The 20,602-nt window shown below is 44.2% G+C and overlaps 1 protein-coding gene across 17 annotated transcripts in view; it reads left to right on the top strand.

Moving 5' to 3' along the window:
• Positions 1-20,602, top strand: part of LOC125449241 (pyruvate carboxylase, mitochondrial-like) — a 765,853-nt gene that overhangs the window by 111,489 nt on the left and 633,762 nt on the right. Inside the window, exon 1 of one of the 17 annotated variants that reach the window (XM_059641552.1) lies at positions 1,102-1,179. The exons of 11 other annotated variants lie outside the window; for them this stretch is intronic. In XM_059641552.1, the coding sequence (XP_059497535.1) occupies positions 1,123-1,179 (57 nt within the window). In that variant the 5' untranslated portion in view covers positions 1,102-1,122. Of the gene's footprint in view, positions 1-1,101; positions 1,180-2,763; positions 2,879-13,575; positions 13,651-13,888; positions 14,051-16,009; positions 16,030-20,602 lie in introns of those variants that run through there. 5 more of the 17 variants (XM_059641555.1, XM_059641551.1, XM_059641562.1 and 2 more) reach the window with 5 other exon arrangements.

The following is a 20,602-nucleotide window of genomic DNA, read 5'->3' as shown; positions in this document are numbered from 1 at the left end:
GCGGTTTCTCCAAGCAAGCTCTCTAAATTAGGATGTAAAAGTCATTGATCCTCACAGTGCAGAAGGAGGCTGCTCTGCCCATCATGAGAATGCAGCGTCCCCTCATCCCACCCCTCCCACTTTTTGTAAACTGTCTGTTGAGCAGACCCCATCTGGCTCCCCTTTTGAATGAACAATGGATATGGCTTGCAGAAACCTCCTGCTGTCCCGAATGCAAATGTTCATATTCGTCTTGCCAATGACTTAAAAAAAAACTCTGGCTATAGGAAAGAATAGATTTTCATCTGTTTTTTGAGCACTGAAAATAAATTTGAGAAGAGCAGTAATTTGGGAACAGTTCCTGAATAGCCAACAAGGGGATTCTTTTGCTTTATTCATTCACTGAGGCCAGTATTTATTGTCTGACATACTTTGAACTGAATGTCTTGCTTGACCATTTCAGAGGGCATTTCGGTGTCAGCTGCGTTGCTGTGGATCTGGAGCTATGTGGAAGTTGCAAGTTTTCTGTTATATTTTAGTACAGCTAATAAATGAAACGGCTTGAACACAAGACAGTGGGATTAGTTTGGGGTTGATACAGGGCTGCGGAGTGTGTGGCTGGTCAGATTACATTGTGCAAACACACTGAGAATGCTGTAAAACACTGGGCAAACCTGGTAACATCTTAACGGAGAAACAGTTTACGTTTCAAGTCCAGTATGACTCCTTCAGAACTGAAGTGTCAACCACAGCTGTCTTTGTAGCAGGAATGATTCCAACTAATGGAGAGGTTTTCTTTTGTAAACCTGATTCCCATCAACATGAATTGAGAGTAATGAAATGAGGATGGCTATTGGACAACGAGCAAAGCTTCCATTAATTGGAGAGGAAAGGTGTGCTAAGGGGTTAATCTGACCTCCTATCCATGTTACACAGGACACCAGGCAGAGGCCATTCAACTTCACAAGCATATATCCCCATCCCCATCCCCATCCCCTTCCCCTGTCCCAGCAACAACACCATAGGGGGAAATAGCAATCACCAAGCAGCAGGTTTTAGCTGGACTGATCTTCACACACCTTTGCTGCAGAACATTTAAAGTGTCCCCCTTGGTCATCAACTCTCTTCTGTGCATTGCTACCCATGATCAAGCTTTTGCTCACTGCCGAGGAAGAAAACAGCAGTTTCTCATTTTCAGAGGTACACTGTTGGATTTTGTAGCATCTTGTGTTGGAGTGTGAGCATTTGAGAATGTGTGGTATCAGGATACCTTCCAGAGGATGAGTGGAAGATGCAAACGGGGCCAAAAAGTCCACCGTTTTGGAACCAGGAACCTGTGTCTTGATTAAAAGAGGAAACCTTTGTAACTTCTTGTGGAATTTCCCTTTCATTATTATCTTGAAATATTGCACCCTTTATTACCTGAGAATATTCCAAAGCTTTTTGCAGCCATTGTTGTGATGTAAGAAATATGGCAGCCAATTCCTCTCACTCAGTCCTCTTGGATCCTTGAATGGTCATGATGTGATCAATTGGATCACATGTAAATCTCTCCTTGAGGGGATAGAAGCCCAGTTTGTGTAGTCTGTACTCCTTTAAGCACTGAGTTCATTTCGGGTGGATCTGTGTTGCATCCCCTCAAAGACTAACATCTAAGGCAGCACAGTGGCTCAGTGGTTAGCAGTGAAGCCTCACAGCACCAGGGACCTGGGTTTGAATCCAGCCTCTGGTAACTGTCTGTGTAGAGTTTGCATATTCTCCTCATGTCTGCGTGGGTTTCCTCCAGGTGCTCCGGTTTCCTCCCACAGTCCAAAGATATGCAGGCTAGTGGATCGGCCATGCTAAATTGCCCGTAGTGTTCAGGCGTGTGTGGGTTATAAGGGGATGGGTCTGGGTGAGATGCTTCAAGGGGCAGTGTGGACTGGTTTGGCCGAAGGGCCTGTTTCCATACTGTAGGGAATCTAATCTAATCCCCTACTTGGGTGACACTGTGGGATATCAATGCTCCTTCATGGTGCCTGGGACCCAGGTTTAATTCCATCCTCGGCCGGCACGTTCTCCCTGTGTCTGCACGGGTTTCGTCCATGTGCTCCAGTTTCCTCCCACAGTCCAAAGACGTGCAGCTCAGGTGGATTGCCCATAGCATCCAGAGGTGTGCAGGCTCGGTGGGTTAACCATGGGAAATTCGATGATCGGGTAGGCAGTGTGGGTCTAGGTGGGATGCTGTTCTGTGTGACTTGATGGGCCGAAAGGCCTGCTTCCACATTCGTGAGATTCTATGATTCTAATATACAATGCCCAAAACTTCATGTGATCATTGCCAAGCTCCCATAAATAACAATCAAATAATCTGTTTTTGTGGTGGTGCTGGAGTGGTGGGTAAATACTAGTGGACATCAGAAAAGACTGTTCTGTTCCCCTTTTGAAGTTATACTGCAGGATCCTTTAGACAGAAAAATGGGGATCTCCGTTCATGTGGAAGATGGCCCCTCCAAAGGTGCACATTCCTCCTCGGTACTGTGAGCCTAGGTTCTTATTCTCTCAACTCTTAAATGAGATTCATGGGGCTCACCGCAACCTTGCCCCGAAAAGCTGTGAGTCATAGCAACTAACGAGTTTACAATTTGAGGGTTTTTCAAACCATTAAATGTTCCTGTTTGTGCTCGTGAGTAATTTGATTTTCAGTAGCTGGACAGAAAAGTGGAATTCACAATTAGTAATATTGTCCTTGAGAATGGATAGGTATTTATTTTTGCTATCTTTCTTTCCAGGAGACTTGCTGTGTAGCTTGTGATTAGAGCCACTGTGTGTTTTACTGTGAGTTTGATCAGATAGCAACCACCTTTGATATTTAGTAAAAACAATTTATAGGAGGGCCAGACGTGATACAAGTATGAAGGTAGGAAACTTCTGACTTATTACCTTGATTGCAAGAGTCAAAATTGCATTAATATTGCCTTTTACCAGTCAATTTCTGAATCACCAATTGTGCAATTATTTTGACTTGCCTTGTGGAAGTGACATTTTTGCAGTTTTCCAGTTCCCAGTGAAGTACTAACAGAATTTGACCCAGCAAGTGTAAATTTCTGAGCTACATTTGTATCCTCCAGTGGCATCTTTTTAAGTTACCTAATTTATTGCATTATTCAATCTCAAGGTGTTGGCTGTGATTTAGAGTTTTCTTGCTGGTGACTTTTACAAAGAAATAATTTTGCATTGCTGTACCACCTTTTCCTGACCAGGAATTATTCTGAAGAGCTTTAGGATCAAGTATCATTTAAGTACCATTTTTGAATTGTCATATCTGTATCATATGGGGTTAGTGTGGACAATACGACGTACACGGCAACAAAATAAGTCACTAGGTTACTTAGTTCGTGAGTCATTTGAGGGATAGATATTGTCTAAGGCGAGGGGAGAAATCTCTGCTTCTTGTTGAGATTATGGGAGCTTTGAGCTCCACCTGATTTTAAGGTATGGTGACCTCTGCTTAACTTCTTATCCAAAAGATGCTATCTATATCAGTGCTTCACGCTTTCAGAACTGTACCTTGGTGAGGGAGGGTGGTGGGGACAGCGCACTTAGTACTGTCTCTCCAAATGCCGCACTCCCTCAATACTGAACCTGCAGCAGTGCAACTGCTCCCCATTACTGACAGTGTAACCGTGCACTTTCCCTTGGGACTGACCCTTGGACATTGCAGCAATCGCTTCGTGCTGCCCTTCAGATACTCGGACTCTCTGACAATGCAGCGTTCCGTTAGTGCTGTGCTGCCTTGACACTGCTCCTCTGACTGACAGTATCGTACTCCGTCAGTACTGACCATCCAACAGTGTGGTACTTCATTGATTACTGACCCTCTGACAGTGCAAGCTAAGTGATTAGTGTCCCTCTGACAGATCAGTGTTACCTCAGTACTATGCTTCCAGCAGTGTAACAGTCTCACAGTAATATTCTCCTGGGACCAGGGCCTCCTTGATACCAATTGCCTGACAGTCCAGTATTCCCCAAATACTGCCTATTTGGCCAAGCAGAAATCTCTCAGTACTGCTTTTCTGACACTATAGCACTATGCTATGATCTGGGACGGAAGTCTTGCTACAACTCTACAAGGCATTGGTAAGACCACCCCTAAAGTATTAGAGTTGAGCTCCTTGAGTGTTGTTGGAACTGCATCCATCACAGTCGTCACTTTTGCCTTAGATGGTGGACAGGCTTTGGGGAGTCAGCAGGGGAGTTACTCGCTGCAAGATTCCTCGCCTCTGATTCTTTTTCTTTCAGCATATTGCCTGGAGTTTAGGGGTTTTGGCTAAATCGTTGACTTACCTGCATCTCGGATGCTGTCTGACCTGTCCTTTGTTGTCTCCTCATCCAATGTTCCTGTTTGGTTTTTGACAGCTGTTTGTTACTTAGTTCTACTCCTAGGAAAATTGACATTGACTTTGTATTTTTTTCCAGTCTTATTCTGTTTAATGTTGTGATTGTTGCCATGCAGACTAGAACTAAGAGGGGTTTTGATGTTTTCAAGTGACGGAAATTTTGGTAACCAGAGAGACAGTGAATGAATTGGCAAATATGCTGGAGGAGGAGTTGAGAATTAGTTTTACACAGGGAGTTGTTGTGATCTGGAATGCACCTTTGCAAGCTGATTCATTAGATAAATTAGGCAATTAGACAAATACTTGAAGTAGTGAAGATTCACTGGTAGGGGAATTGGAACTCTGAGAGTGGGCTGGCTGGGGAGGGGTAAGTGTGGCATAAAACACTCTGATAAAGAAATAGTCCTGCTGAATAAATGAGGAAAATTAGTGAGACAGTACTCGTCTTTGAGCAAAAGATCAAATCTAATCTTTGTATAAATGAAGCAGGAAATCCAAATCTCATATTACTGACTGACCTTAGTTGAACGCCCTGAACTGGTCTGCAATAACACTTTGCGATACTTGAGATAAGTACTGATTATTCATTCATAGTGATTTCTTGATTTCACGTGTCTCCACTTAAATTGTTCCGAACCCTGGACAACAAAATTCAGGCAACCTTTTGGGCTGTCTTCCATGTTTCAGGGGGATACCTGAATTCAGGTTGCTGCTATAGCTTTTAGAACATTGAGTACCTCCTCGAGGCTGGACTGATGCTCAGTAGTTTTCATATTTAATGAGAAGTTGCAAATTCTTAACGTGTTGAAATTATGAGCGGGGACAAATGAGTGCTATTCTGGCTGTCAATCAATGATTAGTGGTGTGCCTCAGGGATTGGTGTTGGGATCACAATTATTTACAATTCATATAGATGATTTGGAGTTGGGGACCATGTGTAGGGTGTCAAAGTTTTCAGATGACACTAAGATGAACGACAGAGCAGTGTACAGAGGACTGTGAAACTGTGCAGAGGAGCATAGATACATTGAGCGAGTGGGCAAGGGTCTGGCAGATGGAATACAATGTAAATAAATGTGAAGTCACCCATTTTGGTAGGAGTAATAATAAAAAGGATTATTACTTGAATGGTTAAAAAGTTGCAGCACGCTGCTATGCAGAGGGACCTGGGTGTCCTTGTGCAGGAATCCCAGAAGGTTGGTCTGCAGATACAAACAAGTAATTAGGAAGTCAAATGGAATTTTATCCTTCATTGCTAAAGGGATTGAGTTTAAAAGCAGAGAGGTTATGTTGCAGCTGTACAAGGTGCTGGTGAGGCTACACCTGGGGTACTGTGTGCAGTTTTGCTCTCCTTGCTTGAGAAAGGATATACTGGTGCTAGAGGGGGTGCAGAGGAGGTTCACTTAGGTTGGTTCCGGAGTTGAGTGGGTTGGTTTATGAGGAGAGACTGAGTAGACTGGGATTATATTCATTGGAACTCAGAAGATTGAGGGGGGCAATCGTATAGAAACATATAAAATTATGAAGGGAATATATAAGATAGAAGTAGAGATGATGTTCCCACTGGCAGGTGAAGCTAGGAAAAGAGGGCATAGCCTCCAGATTAGAGGGAGCAGATTTAGGACTGAATTGAGAAAGAACTTCTTCACCCAGACAGTTGTTAATCTGTGGAATTCCTTGCCCAATGAAGTAGTTGATGCTATTTCAGTAAACGTTTTTAAAGCTAAAGTAGATTTTTTTTTTGAACAATAAAAGAATTTAAGGAAACAGTGAGAATGCAGGCAAGTGGATCTGAGTCCACGAAAAGATCCGCTATGATTTTGAGTAGAGAGCAGGCTGGAAGGGCCGAACGGCCTACTTCTGCTCCTAGTTCTTATGTTCTTATTTTAAGTGAAATGTTCATATGTGTTTCCCACAGCAGATTAAATATTATCTTTGTAACACAACTGGATGACACCATTAGGTGGTACTGTAAGAGGATTCCTAATATCAGTCTGATCACTGACCTCCATCATTGTGCTGTGATTTGACAACTGTTACATTTTGTCTACAGTTTATTCTTCAGTGGAATATGGGTGTGATAGTCACGATTAACATTTGGTGCCCACCCGTAATTGACTTTAACTTGCAAGACTATTTTGATTGGTAGTTAACTGCCAATCACATTTACTGGGTCTGGAGTCACATGAAGCCAGACCAAGTACATTCTAGATTTTATTAGTTGAATTTACATAACCATTCATCACAGGACCACCCTGTTATCCTGGGGACTAATTTAGCGAACCTTCACAGTACTGCTTCCGATTTGTATTGAAATGATAGAGGCTGGAGCTGATCTCAGTTTCCAAAATGCAGTTTGGTCCCTTGGCCTGAGCCTGTGCTGATGTCAGTACCAAATAGTTCACTAAACATTTGGAATAGTTTTCTTTTTAGCTTTGAGATCAATCTGCTCAATCCTTTGAAAATACTCTGAGGAAATGCTGGACCAAGATCGATGTGCTTCCTATAGCCTTTAGAATAGCTTTTGTTGCCATGATCACTCGAATGAGTGCAGTGAAAAGATTATAATTTAACCATTTTGGGGCCATGTTAAGTGCAGGGTGCCTAGGTACAGAATACTTCACTGTTTGTTACAGACTTGTATGGAGGATCATAAATAAAAATTCAGCATTAGCACAAAGAGTAGTTTTCTTTTTTAAAAAGCCCTCAATTTGCAGTCTATGGACCAAGTCCTTGGGACCGCCCCACCCCAATTCACTGCCCCTACGCTGGCCTGGGACTTGCCTGGACTCTCCAGTCCCACACCAACCCTGGCCTGGGCTTGCCACCCCCAGGGACCCATCTCTAGGCCACTCCTGGGCTCTCCACTCCCACGCCTGGGGGCCGTCTCCAGGACTAGCCATGACCTCCAGTCTTCTCTGTAAATTGCCGTCTCGGGTAAATTGAAGCTAAAAGTTTGAAAAAGAGGGGAAAGTGAAAAGAAAAAGAATGGGTGGAGCGGAGGAGCTCTGACTGGAGCACCTTACTCTGCCGCCATCTCGCTGGAAGTGAATACTATAGTATTGTAATCCTCAACATTGTCAGTAATAGTAGATCAAGACCTCATCCCTTAATCATCTGGATATCTGTTATTGCATGTATTTCTTCAAAATCCAGAAGCTCTGAAGACCATCCTTATCGATTTTTAAAAGTTAGTTGTCTTCCACCCTTTTCTCCAGGATGTTAATATTCCCATGTTTGGGGACCAGACAGATATCATAGATTAATACAACTGAGACCATTTGGCCCATCAAGTCTGTGCCAACCTGTCTGTCTAATTCCCCTTTCCAGCACTTACCCCTCCTTGCAAGTGCACATCCACGTATGATTTAAAGGTTATGAAGTTTCTCACCTCCAGTGCAGAGCATTCCAGGTTTCCACCACCCATTAGAATTTTAGAACCTCTACAATACAGAAGAGGCCAAATGGCCTCATCAGGGCTCCAAGGACCCTCCAAAGAGCATCTTCCCCCATCCCTGTAACTCCACATTTAGCATGGCTAATCCACCTAGTTTGTCTGAGGGAGGAGTCCAGAGCACCTGGAGGAAACCACGCAAACACTGGGCAAACATGTAAACGTCACACTGACAGTGGCCCGAGGCTCAAATTGAACTGAAGTCCCTGGTGCCATGAGGCAGCAGTGCTAACCATTGAGCTACCGTGCCACCCTCTAAGTAATAAAATATTTCCTCAAGTCCCCTCTTAAACCCCCTGCCCTTCACCTTAAAATTATGCCTCTTCATTATTGACTGAAGTGAAGTGAGCAATTTGGATGGCAAATGATATGGTGGTCCTTCACTCTCGAATGTTTTGAGTATAGCAGTGAAGGTGTCCTTCTGTAATTGTGTAGAGTTTTGGCGAGATCACACTTGGAGTATTGTGTACAGCTCTGGTTTGCCTAAGAAAGGATATAATTATTATGGAGGGAATGCAGTGAAGGTTCACCAGATTGATTCCTGGACGAGTGAGATTGTCCTGTGAAGAAAGATCGAGGAGACTGTGTGCCTGTATTCTCTCGAGTTTAAAGGAATGAGCGGGGGATTCCTTCGCGCAAACTAAACTTTTAACCAGTCTCATAGAACATAGAACATAGAACATAGAACATTACAGCACAGTACAGGCCCTTCGGCCCTTGATGTTGTGCCGACCTGTCATACCGATCTGAAGCCCTGTATTTGCACGGAAGATGCAAGGAGGCGGCCTTCCCTGGATCAGGTGGGATCTGGAACTAGGGCCCAGTGGAGTTTGTTACTGTGCTCCCAGGCCTGGCCGAAGTGATCATCAGCGGGTCCAAGCAGTGAGATATGATGGGGGCCTGCTACCCATCTTTTGCCTTTACAGTCTTGCCTGTGTGTTCTTGGAGAAGGCGCATGTGGTATTCACTAACATTCTTTGATGCCTTTTAAGGGCACTACAGGACTGGAGTGCCTTATTTTCACTCTCCAATTTCACTTTGATTTTTGTCCCCTCCCTCTCTCCCTATCCTTTTCCCTCTTTCCCTACCCTTTTTTCCCCCCTCGCCTTTGTTGTCATTGCACTATCCCTGATGGGCTTTGCATGTAAACTGGTCTCTTAATTAGAGATACAGTTGATATGGATGTGAAGGAAGATCAAATTTTTACAAAGTAACAGTGATTTTCTTTTTGTGATGGAAAAGAAATTTAGTACCTGCATATAAAAGAAGGGACTGTTTTTAGTGATGGTCATGTAACAGTGAGTATAGATGCCTTCAAAGCAGTTGATCTGGGTACAATTCCCAGTTGTTGCAGTTCACTCATTTGCACATCTTTACTGTCCAAAGCATTGCACTTGTGCAGAATTTGATCCACAGGTGGCTGCATTTAGTCAGGAATAAAAAGAAACAGGTAAACTGTATATTCCATTCAGATTGGGACTCCTGTTTGCTTCCCATAGGTTGAGAGCAGTTTCCATTCTGGGGTCTGTTTGTAAGTCAACTTGTATGTGGTTCGGAACATAATGCAAGTTAATACAAAATAGCTGTTTGTAAGTATGTGAAAATGTTTGTAGAAGAGCCATAGAGATCTACAGCACTGAAAAAAGGACTTCCAGCCCATCAAGTCTACACCAGTCAAAAACTAGCACCAAACCCATATCAAACTGAACCAAATCAACTGTATTGGCCCATAGCCTTGGCATCGCAAGTGCACATTTAAATACTTCTTCAATGTGGTGGTTTCTGCTTCTTCCACCCTTTTACAGCCAGTGACTTTCAGATTCCTACCACCGTCAATGTGAAAAACAAAATCCTCCCATCCCCTCTAAACCTCCTACCCTGTTTCCTGCTCATTGATCACTCTATCCAGGGGTAATGCTTCTTCTTATATACCCTGTCTATGCCCCTCATAATCTTACGCATCTCAGTCATGTCCCCTCTCAATCTCCTCTGCTCTGAGGAAAACAACCCCCCCACCTGTCCAATCTCTGTTCATAACTGAAACTCTGCCTGGGCTAAAGAATGTTGTGATAAATCTCCTCTGCACCCTCTCCAGTGCAATCACATCCTTCCTATCATGTGGATTCCAGACCTATAAACAATTCTCTACCTGTGGCCAAACCATCTCAATCTTGTCATGTCATCGAATCATAGAATCCCTACAGTGTCAAAGAGGACATTTGGCCCATTGAGTCAGCATCAAAGCTCCAAAACGCATCTCACTCAGATCCACCGCCCTGCCCCACCACTGTAACCCTGCATTTCTCATGGCTGATCCCTTATCCTGCACATCCCTGGGACCTCCTTTTGGACTGTGGCGGGGGCAGGGGGAACATCTGGAGCACCCAGAGGAAACCCATACAGACATGGGGAGAACATTCAAACTCCATGCAAACAATCATCCAAGGCTGGAATAAAATCTGGGTCCCTGGTGCTTTTGAGGCAGCAATGGATATTTGGGACAAGTTAGATATTTTAAAATTGCATTCCCATTTGGGGTCATGTCTTCAAGAATGAGTGTTCATGAGTCTAACATTTTGTGAATAGGTGAGTTGTTGTACCTCTGAGCTAGGAGGCCTGAGTTCAAGTCCCACCTGCCCTAGAGGTGTGCCCTTATGTCCCCGAATAGGGTGATTCAAAAATATGAGGCAGCGATTCCAAGGTCTCAAAGTAAATAGAGGTGCTGGGTTTTAGGAGGGACTGTTGTGGTGTTTCCATCTCTGAGCTAGCAGGCCTGAGTTCAAGTCCTACCTGCTCCAGAGGCATGCCATAATGCCTCTGAATGGGTTGAATACACCTGCTGATAGGCACCCACTGATGACTCCACTCCTCCTGTGTCTTGGCTGTTGCCTCAGTCCTATTCCATGTTGCTTGGAGGAAGCACTAAGGGTGACAAGGGCACAGAATACACGGGGAAGGGGACTTCAGTGACTGTCACCATGAGGCACTTGGGAGCACCATTGCTGACAGAGCTGGCCGGGTCCTAAATGCCTTAGCTAGTGGGCTGGCGTTTCTTGCTAATCACCCTCATGAGTGCAAGACAAAGCGTGTCTTTTTTCCAGCAATACTCACTAGTAACATTAGTTGTCAACCAATATCCAGAGTTCAAGGAAAGAAGGAGTTACATGTAGGCGATGGAAGAGTCGAAATTTGAAGAAAAGTTGTGGCTACACCATCTGGAAATTTCAAAGCTAAGTTTGCTTGTTATTTGGAGTTGGTGTAAAGGATGTCCCGAGGCAGCAAAATGGAGTTGAGATACAGATCGGTTATGATCCAGTTGAGAGGCTGCACCTTCTCGCAGGACTGAATGTTTTCTTTATTCCTTTGTTCTACTATTTTATTATTCAAGTAATAAAACTCAGAAGTCTTATTTGTTGTTCCTATTGTCTCATTGAATTTGTTCGTGGTCCTAGCGTCATTTAGTAACCATACCTGCCTGAGGCCTCCCTTAAATCGCAGGCGCATTCCTGATTTGGTCTGAGGAAACCTGCAAATTCAGTGCATTCATCATAGTTAAGGATTGTTGCTGGCATGAGCTCAATCCCCCAACATATTTAATTCCCAAACATTTGTGTGCAGTTCCACCCGGTGTAATGAGGGGGGAGTGGCATGTGACTGTGACAGGGTGAGATATTAAAAAGTGCAGGCAGTGACAGGCCAGTAGGATCAGACTGTGTAGATTATCCAAGAGTGAGAGAAGAGTTGCATTGGACGAGGTGGGGTATTTAAAGGGTATGGAGATTGAGGGGGAGAATGGCATTAGATTGGATGGGATTTTAAAGGAAGTTGGATGACCGAGAGCGGGATTAGTCTGAGCGGGATGTTGAGGGTGTAGGGGGAGGGGAGAGTGAGTGAGAGGGTGAGAGGACTGGGTAGGATATTGAAAGGTTCCGGGGGGAGTGGGAAAGTCTGACAGGACTGGGTGGAACATACAAAAGTACAAACTTTGGGAGGGAAAGTGGGAATAAACTGGGTGGGATTTTAAAGGTTACAGATTGGGCAAGAGAGGAATTGGATTTGATAAGACTGTAAAACATATGAGGTGTGAATAGAAGAGTGTGATGAGACTTCATTGTATGGAGGGATGAACGAGAGAGAATATAAAAAATATTAAGGGCCATTTAGCGTGTAACCGCGTACATGCTCTCTTCTTTCTCAGAAATCAGGAATTCCGTTGTAGCACCCCAATCTCCTTACACTGGTACACAAGGGATTCATGCTCATGGTGGTAGGGTTTTAATATTGGATCATGCATGTATTGACTTAGTAAATCACATGGTTGTCCATAAGAATGGAAGAAATAGAAGCAGGAGTACTCTGTTTGCTGTGCCAGTAAATAAAACCATGATTGGATTGTGGCTTTTACTTACTGAGTCCCTAAAAAATTCCTGACGCTCTGCTCTAATCAATAGAAAATCTATCTAACTCAGCCTTGATTATAACCAATGATTCAACCTCTGCTGCTCTCTCAAGGGCAATCCCTCTTCATTTGTCTTATCAGAAAGGTGCCTTGTTTTAAGACTTCGTCCCCTAGTTCCAGCGCGACAGTCTCCCGGTTCCTAAGCTCCCGCAGGGTCTTGCATGTTTCAATACGATTGCTTCTCATCCTCCTAAATTTCATTGAGTGCAGGCCCACCTGCTCAATATTTCTAGACAAGGCCACCTGGTCATCCAGGTGACAGTCCAGTGAGCCCTGTCTGAACTGCCTGCAGTGCAAGTATGTATTTCCCACAGAAAGGTGATCAAAACTGTGCAATTACCCCACAACCATAAGAACCACGTGCAGGAATAGGCCATTTAGTGCCATGAGTCTGCTATACCATTTAACACGATCACAGCTGATCTTGACTCAGCCTCAAATGCACTTTCTTGCCTGTGCCCATAACCATTCAACCCATTACTAATTAAAAATCCCTCTTCTCCTTACGTTTATTTAGTGAGACTGTGTCCACCATACTCTGACAGAGTGAATTCCACAGATTCACACACCCTCCCTTTGACAGAAGTCATTCCTCTGCATCTCTTTTAAATCTGCTACCCACATCCTAAGACTATGACCTCTTATTCTAGATTGCCCCACACAAGGAAACATCATCTCTCCATCTACTTTGTCAATCCCCTTTCAGTATCCTCTTAACTCTATTTCTTATTTTCTAACTCCTACTATGAATCACTGTAAAGCAATTAACTTCTTTTCCATTATTCCTCTATTTTGTTTGTAGTACTTTTTATGACTTGCACATACGTGACAATACCCTAATTCTAATGCTAAAAAACACAAATCTTAATAGACCTCAGTTAGATCCCCCTTCATTCTTCTGAAGTATATAGACCTAATCTGCTCTGTCTCTCCTTCTAACACAAATTATGTCCCATCTTTAATGCGTATAGCTTCACTGAGAAATTAACTTTGGAGCCTCATTGCATGCTGTGAACATTGGTCAGATAGTCTTGTGAAACTGGGGCTGACATCAGCCACGAGTTCCATCGGTGAGCAGCTGTGTGTGTTCAAAACATTGTTTTGACCGATGAAACCAGTGATTTTTTTTTTTTTTGAGACCCATAGATTGCCCCTTTTGGTCCAAATCGTGGCCTCATCAGCCAGTCGAGGAAAGGAAGGTGCTGTTGGCAAGACCACAGATCAGGGGAGTGACCTGATGGTGAATGGGAGCAGCAATCTGGGTTTGGGTTAGAGTTAAGCTCACAGTACGCTGGCTACCTTTTCGCAAACATTGAAATATGAAAACTCTGACGTCTTTATTTACAATTGAAATCACCTTGCTGTGTGCATCAACAAAGGTACGTCCATCAGCACGTTTTGTCACGACTGGCAAACACAAGATATTGAACCTCTCAAAGTTGAGATATCTGAACTGAGAAGGGAGTGATTCACTGTTTGCCTCTGATAAGGCCAAGGTTTTTTTGCTCCACATTTATTTGATTTATTTGTGAGCAGGCGTGCTCACTCAGCTCACGTAGTGCGTTCTATGGTAGAGAAGGGGAGTGGCTCACAGTTCAGAGGCTGCATTTGGGGGTGGACTTTCTCTGTGTGTGTATATATACATACAGATATGTGTGCTAGTTAAGGACACTGATTGAGGGTTCTTGCCGCCTCTGCTGAATTTGAACTCCTTCAGATAATACAGGTCAGGAGATGACGAAGCTAATAAATTGCATCGTGTCACAGACTAACTGGGTGGTAAGATTGACTTTGAAGAAGCTTCAGGAATTGCAGTGTAATTTTAATGAATGGGTTAGGCCCCTGCTGGAATATTGTATCCCGTTCCTGGCACTTAGAGCCATACAGCATGGAAACAGACCCTTTGGTCCAACTAGTCCATGCGGACCACTCTACCAAACTAAACTAGTCCCATTTGCCTGCTATTTGCCTATATCCCTGTAAATCTTTACTATTTACGAACCTATCTAAATGTCTTTTAAGTGTTGTAACTGTACCTGCATCCACCACTTCCTTTGGAAGTACATTCCAGATACGAACCACTAACTGTGCGAAGAAGTTGCCCCTCATGTCCCTTTTAAATCTGCCTCCTCTCACCTTAAAATTATGCCCCCTAGCCTTGAAGTCCCCCCACCCTAGAGACCTTGAATTATTCACCTTATCTATGCCCCTCATGATGTAATAAACCTTTTTATAGGGTCACCCCTCAACCTGCTATGCTCCAGAGAACCAAGTCCCAGCCTCATCTTATAACTGGAGCCTTCTGTTCCTGGCAACAACGTGCTAAATCTCTTCTGAACCTTCTCCAAATTACTAATATCCATCCTATAGCAGGGTGACCAGAACTGTGTGCATTATGGCCTTGACCTGGCTGCGGATGGAGAAATACCAGAATGAGACCAAAGGAGGGGGCTCCTGAATTAACACCCAGCAGCGTCTGGAGAGGCTGAAATAGTTTTATTTGCAACAGAGAAGGTTTAAAGAAGATTCACTAGAAACATTCAAAATCATACGGCTATGGGGAATCATGAGATAGATGGAGTGAAACAGTTTCCAGTAGCAACAGTGTTGACATTGATTAAGATTGTGTACAAAAATATGACCAGGGAGGCTTTTTCTTTAACACAGTATATTGTCTAGGTATGCAGGTAAAGGTCCCAGAGCACTCTAAAACTGCTCTCTCACTAGTAAGGGACAAGTGGTTGTAGTTTAACCTGATTGCTTACCATGTCGCAGATGAGGGGAGATGTCAAGAAGAGAGCAGTCCTTCATGGTATCCCCAGCTAGTGCGGGAACCGAACCCATGCTGTTGGCGTCACTGCATTGCAAACCAGTCAGTCCACCCTACTAAGCTAACTGTGTGTCCTGTGGTTCCAGATAGCTATGGACCACTGGAATAGATGATAGATGGAAATGTTAATAATTAGCTTTTCAAAGCAAATTAGAAAACAACTTTAAATGTTTGCAGGACTATAAGGAAAGAGTAGGGGAGTGGGACTAATTGGATAGTACAGGCACAATGGGCTGAATGGTTATCATTTGCACTGGTATAATTCTTCCATCCTCATTTTTAAAAACTACAGTTTTTTGTTGCAAAACTACTTTCTAATTTGGGCACATCTCCCCGCTTGCTGTGTCGGAGAAATCTGTTTCCAGAGAGAAGTATTCTAATTCTACTTGGTTGATTACAGAACGACATTTGAGGCCATGTTCTTCAAGGCTAGTTCTAAGACAGGAACTTGTTCGAGGCCTCAGTCTTGTGTGTATTGTCACCCTCAAATTTGTTCCCCCATTTCCTGGACCTCTTGTGTTTGAGTCTCGTTTATTTTTCCACTCAAGTTTCTGAGAAGATTTGTAGCTCGGGTTGTGGATGAGGTTGTAGACATGCTCGCCAAGCCGGTGTGTTTGCAGATGTTTTGTCACCCTGCTAGGTAACGTCGTCAGTGTGTCCCTGGTGAAGTGTTGGTGTTCTGTCCCACTTGTCATTTATACGCTTCGGTTTGCAGGGGTGGTTGGCAGCATTCCCAGTTCTGTCTTTCAGTGGTTTGTATATCGGTCCAGTTCAATGAGTTTGTTGAAGGACTTCCGGTTGGAATGCCAGGCCTCCAGGAATTCCCTGGCATGTTTCTGTTTGGCTTGTGCTATTATAGATGTGTTGTTCCAGTCGAATTTAAGTCCTTCATTGTCAGTGTGAACTGAGACTGGCGAGAACTGGTTGTGTGAGTTGGTGGCTAGTTGGCGGTCGTGAATCTTTATTGTCAGTTTTTTTTTCCAGCTTAGCCTATGTAATGCTTCTCACAGTCCTTGCATGATATTTTGTAAATTATATTGGTTGTGTGTTTGGGATCCTTTATGTCTGTCAGTAGATGTCGTGGTCTACCCTGATACCTAGGTGTCTGAGTAGTTTTGTGGTCCTCTCTGGTGTACGGTAGGGTGACTAGTGTGTCTAACCGTGTCGTGTCATCTTGTTGCGGTCTATCGCAGAGGCGATGACGGATCGTGTTTTTTTTTGGTATCCATTCCTTTTAAGAATTCCTGTACAAGTCCTCCCGTTCTGTTTTTCACAGTTCTGGGTTGCTGCAATGTGTCTTGGCTCATTTGAATGATGTCCTGAAGCAGTCCCGTTTATGGGTGTTGGGGAGGTTGCTGGTGTAATTAAGTATCTGGTCCAGTTGGGTGGCCTTTCTTGTATATGTTGGTCTGGAGTTCCCCACTGTTCTTGCTTTCCACCATTACATCTCGGAAGGTTAGTCAGTTATTGTTCTATTCTTCTTCTTTTGTGTCTGTGGGTTCCTTCTAGTCTTGTGTGTTTGATAATCACAAAGGTGTCATCTACACAGTGGACCCAGAGTTCGGGTTGGATAGTGGGGAGCGCTGTGTATGTCCTCAGTCATAATTGTCATCCTGGGGACCATGGGCACAATGTTCTTCTTACACCTTCTCAAATTGTCTGTCGCTTTTAGACATCTTGAGCCATCCAAAAAGGCACTGCAGCAGGGAGGGAGTGAAGAACATGGGAGGGCAGGTTTGAGGGAGGTAAGGAGAGGCAGGAAGAGCTGAGAGAGTATGCAAACTGTTATTTCAACAAGAGGCTAATTCTGTCACCTCTCTGATGCCTAGGGCAGTTGGACAAGGAAGGGCTACTCAGTGCATCACAATCAAAAAAAAAAAGCACATAGTTGGTGGAGACAAGTCACTGTGTATAAGAAAGAAGTGGGAAGTACGCTCATTTTAGATATGAGAGGGAATGGGGAGAAACCTTGAGTATGGTGTTGAGAGAGAGGATCAGAATAATCAAGGATGGCTCAGTGGTTAGCACTTCTGCCTCACGGCACCATGGTCTTGGGTTCGATTCCAGCCTTAGTCGACTGACTGTGTGAAGTTTGCACCTTTCCCTCCCCTTGTCTGTGAGTTCCCTCCTACAATTCAAAGATGTGCAGGTTAAGGTGGGTTGGCCATGCTAAATTGTTCTGTTGTGCTCAGGGATATGCAGGCTAGGTGGATTAGCCATGGGAAATGCAGGGTTAACAGAATGGGCTGAGCTTGGGTGGGATGCTTCTGAGGCTCAGTGTGCACTCTGGGTGGAATGGCCTACTTTGCTCCTGATATTGAGTGGACTGAATGGGCTGAATGGCCTATTCCTCCTATTTTCTGTAGTTGCACGTTTCAAAGCCCAACTGCTGGGTTACAGGCATGCCAAGTCACATCAGGTCTGTTACAGCTGACTTCATTGTTTGTAATCTGCTCACTATCCATTGAGCTTAAAAAAAAGTACTTGATTTATTGTGTATACTATAGTATGCTTTCAGCACCTTTTTACAGGGATCTGCTGTCTGTGTGCCATCAAAAGGACTTTCAACAGTCCCAACATGACTCTGTTTACTAAACCTGTTCCCCTCCAGCAGGACTGAACTCTGGCACAGTTGGCAGCTGTACAGCCCAAGAGGGATTACTTGGATGAGAAGGGCATTGATTGAGAGAGACGTGGCACACTGTGAACAATATCGGATGAGCTCAGAGTAACCAGTTGCGCAAAACATGCGGGGAACAGGGCATTTAGACTGCTCTGTTCATTAAGAATAGTGTCTATTTAACTGGATTGTAAAGCAGCACTTGGCACCGAGGCTTCGGGAGTCTAGCTGTGGACATGAGTCTTGCATGTTTTAATGAGGTGTGGAGGTGGATGAACACAGCAGGCCAGGCAGCATCAGAGGAGCAGGAAAGCTGATGTTTTGGGTTTAGACCCTTCTTCAGAAATGGGGTGGGGAAGGGACCTCTGAAATTGCAGTCCGTTTGGGATGATCTGGTTCTGTAGGCAGGTACTGAGAAAGGCAACGTGGCTATAGTATCTGGTTTGCTTCAGGATGTTGTCAAGCGCTTTCAAGGCCAAAGAGATTACCAAAGGGTTGCAGTGGGAGAGAGATCCACTGAGGCCTTTCCGAAGGGAGGAGGGTAACTTTTTCAAGGTAGGCACCCTTAGAAGAGGCTTTGCAGTGGGGTTAAAACTCAAAGTAATACAATCTATGAGCTTTAAGGATGCCTACCTTGAAGAAGTTACCCTCCTCCCTCTGGAAAGACCTCAGTGGATCTGTCTCCCACTGCAACCCTTTGGTCCTGAAACTGCTTGACCGCATCCTGAAGCAAACCAGATACTATAACCACGTTGCCTTTCTCAGTACTTGCCTACAGAACTGGGTCATCCCAAATGGACTGCAATCTCAGAGCCCCCTTCCCCTCCCCCATTCTGAAGAAGGGTCCAGAACCAAAACGTCAGCTTTCCTGCTCCTCTGATGCTGCCTGGCCTGCTGTGTTCATCCAGCTCCACACCTTGTTATCTCAGACTCCAGTATTGGCAGTTCCTACTATCTCTGAGTCCTGTACATTTGCTGCTTTGATCGTTCCTCCCATCAGATTAACTAGATTGCTGGAGCTGATGGTAATAACATTTCTTTGTTGGCCATCCTTGCACAGAAAGATTTGGAGGTGGAGATAGTAATCAACAGGTACCTGTCCTTTAACATGCTTTCTGTCGGCCTGAGTCTAACAGAGAGGTAAATTGGGGAGCCATGTGTACTTGTAAAAATCTTTAACCCTTGCGACAATTTGGGGATAACAGGGCTCGATTGACAGTGTGCCATCCCTGTGAGTTGTGACAGCTAATATTCTGATCCATGTGTGCTGAATAACATCTCGTCTGAACCAGACATCCCTCATTCATCTCTTTCCACTGTAGAGTTAGTGGAGCTTCTAGCATTGTATTGTATCTTCATTGGGTTTCTTTAAGCCACTGTCAGTTGACATCATTCTTTTTTTCTTCTTCCTCTTCCATTTTCACACTCAACCCTTAGCTACTATCTGTCCTTGGCTATGTTCGTGCTCCAATTGTAGTCCAGTTGGTTCCTGAACTTCTCCTGAGCCACTTGTTTGTCTTGCTGACTATCCAATGGATTCCGAGTAGCCTCCGTTGTGCCCATATTGTCACAGCTGCAATTCTCCACTTATCGTCTTTGTTCAAACGCCGACATCCGTGGTGTGAGTGCAGGAAGAGTCTGGATGTATCAAGAAGTGTGATAACTAACCTAAACAAGAGACAGTTATTTAGGGGGCGGCACGGTGGCTCAGTGGTTAGCACTGCAGCCTCACAGCACCAGGGACCCAGGTTCAATTCCAGCCTCGGGCGACTGTCTGAATGGAGTTTGCACATTCTCCCCATGTCTGCATGGGTTTCCTCCAGGTGCTCCGGTTTCCTACCACAATCCAAAGATGTGCAGGCTAGGTGGATTGGCCGTGCTAAATTGTCCATAGTGTTCAGGGGTGTGTGGGTTGTAGGGGGATGGGCCTGGGCCTCGGTCTGGGCGGGATGTTTCAAGAGGGGTGTGGGCTTTGTTGGGCCGAAGGGCCTGTTTCCACACTGCAGGGAATCTAATCTTAAAAGTTCAAGAGCTTGGCCTATAGCTACAAAATAATGCAAGAAAGTCCAGGAGAAAATGAAGGTGATGCCTCATGTAGTAGAAGAACCGGAGTATGGTAGAAACTGTACATCCATCTGTTGGCGATTAATGTTCCAGGAAAAGTGGAATAAATTAGGGTTACACCCATTCTCAAAACTAAGGGAAAAATGAAGGGAACGTAATCGGAATGGTTCAGAGGGATATAGGCCAAATGCTGGCAAATGGGACTAGGTCAGATTGTGATGTCTGGTCAGCGTGGATGAGTTGGATGGAAAGGTTCGTTTCATGCTGTATGACTCTATGGATACAGTGCCTTTGCTACCTTCATCTGAATCATTGACATAAATGGTAAAATGTAAGGCCTCAACACAGATCCTTCTAGGGCTCCACTTTTTATTTATTTGTGGGATGTGAATGTCACTGGCCAGGCTAGCATTCATAAACCATCCCTAATTACTCAGAAGCCAGTTAAGTGTCAACCACATTGCTGTGGATCTGGAGTCACATGTAGGCCAGACCAGGTAAAGAAGGCAGTGTCCTTCCTTAAAGGACGTTAATGAACCAGATGGTTTTTTCCTGACAATTGACTATGTATTCATGGTCATCATTAGATTCTTAATTCTGATATTTATTGAATTTTAATTCTACCATTTGCCATGGCAGGATTTGAACCTGGGTCCATGGAATATTTTCAGCGTTTCAGGATTAGTAGCCTAATGGTAATACCATTGTATTATCACCTCTTCCACTTATCACCTCATCACCACTTACTGCTACTCAAAGCAGTATGTATACTCTGTTTTCTGCTGGTCAGTCAATCTTCTGTCCATGATAAAGTTCA

Source organism: Stegostoma tigrinum, chromosome 42, assembly GCF_030684315.1.
Source record: "Stegostoma tigrinum isolate sSteTig4 chromosome 42, sSteTig4.hap1, whole genome shotgun sequence".
Lineage (NCBI taxonomy): Eukaryota > Metazoa > Chordata > Chondrichthyes > Orectolobiformes > Stegostomatidae > Stegostoma > Stegostoma tigrinum.
Note: the sequence above shows the minus strand (reverse complement) of the source record. Positions and strands in the feature narration are given on the sequence as shown.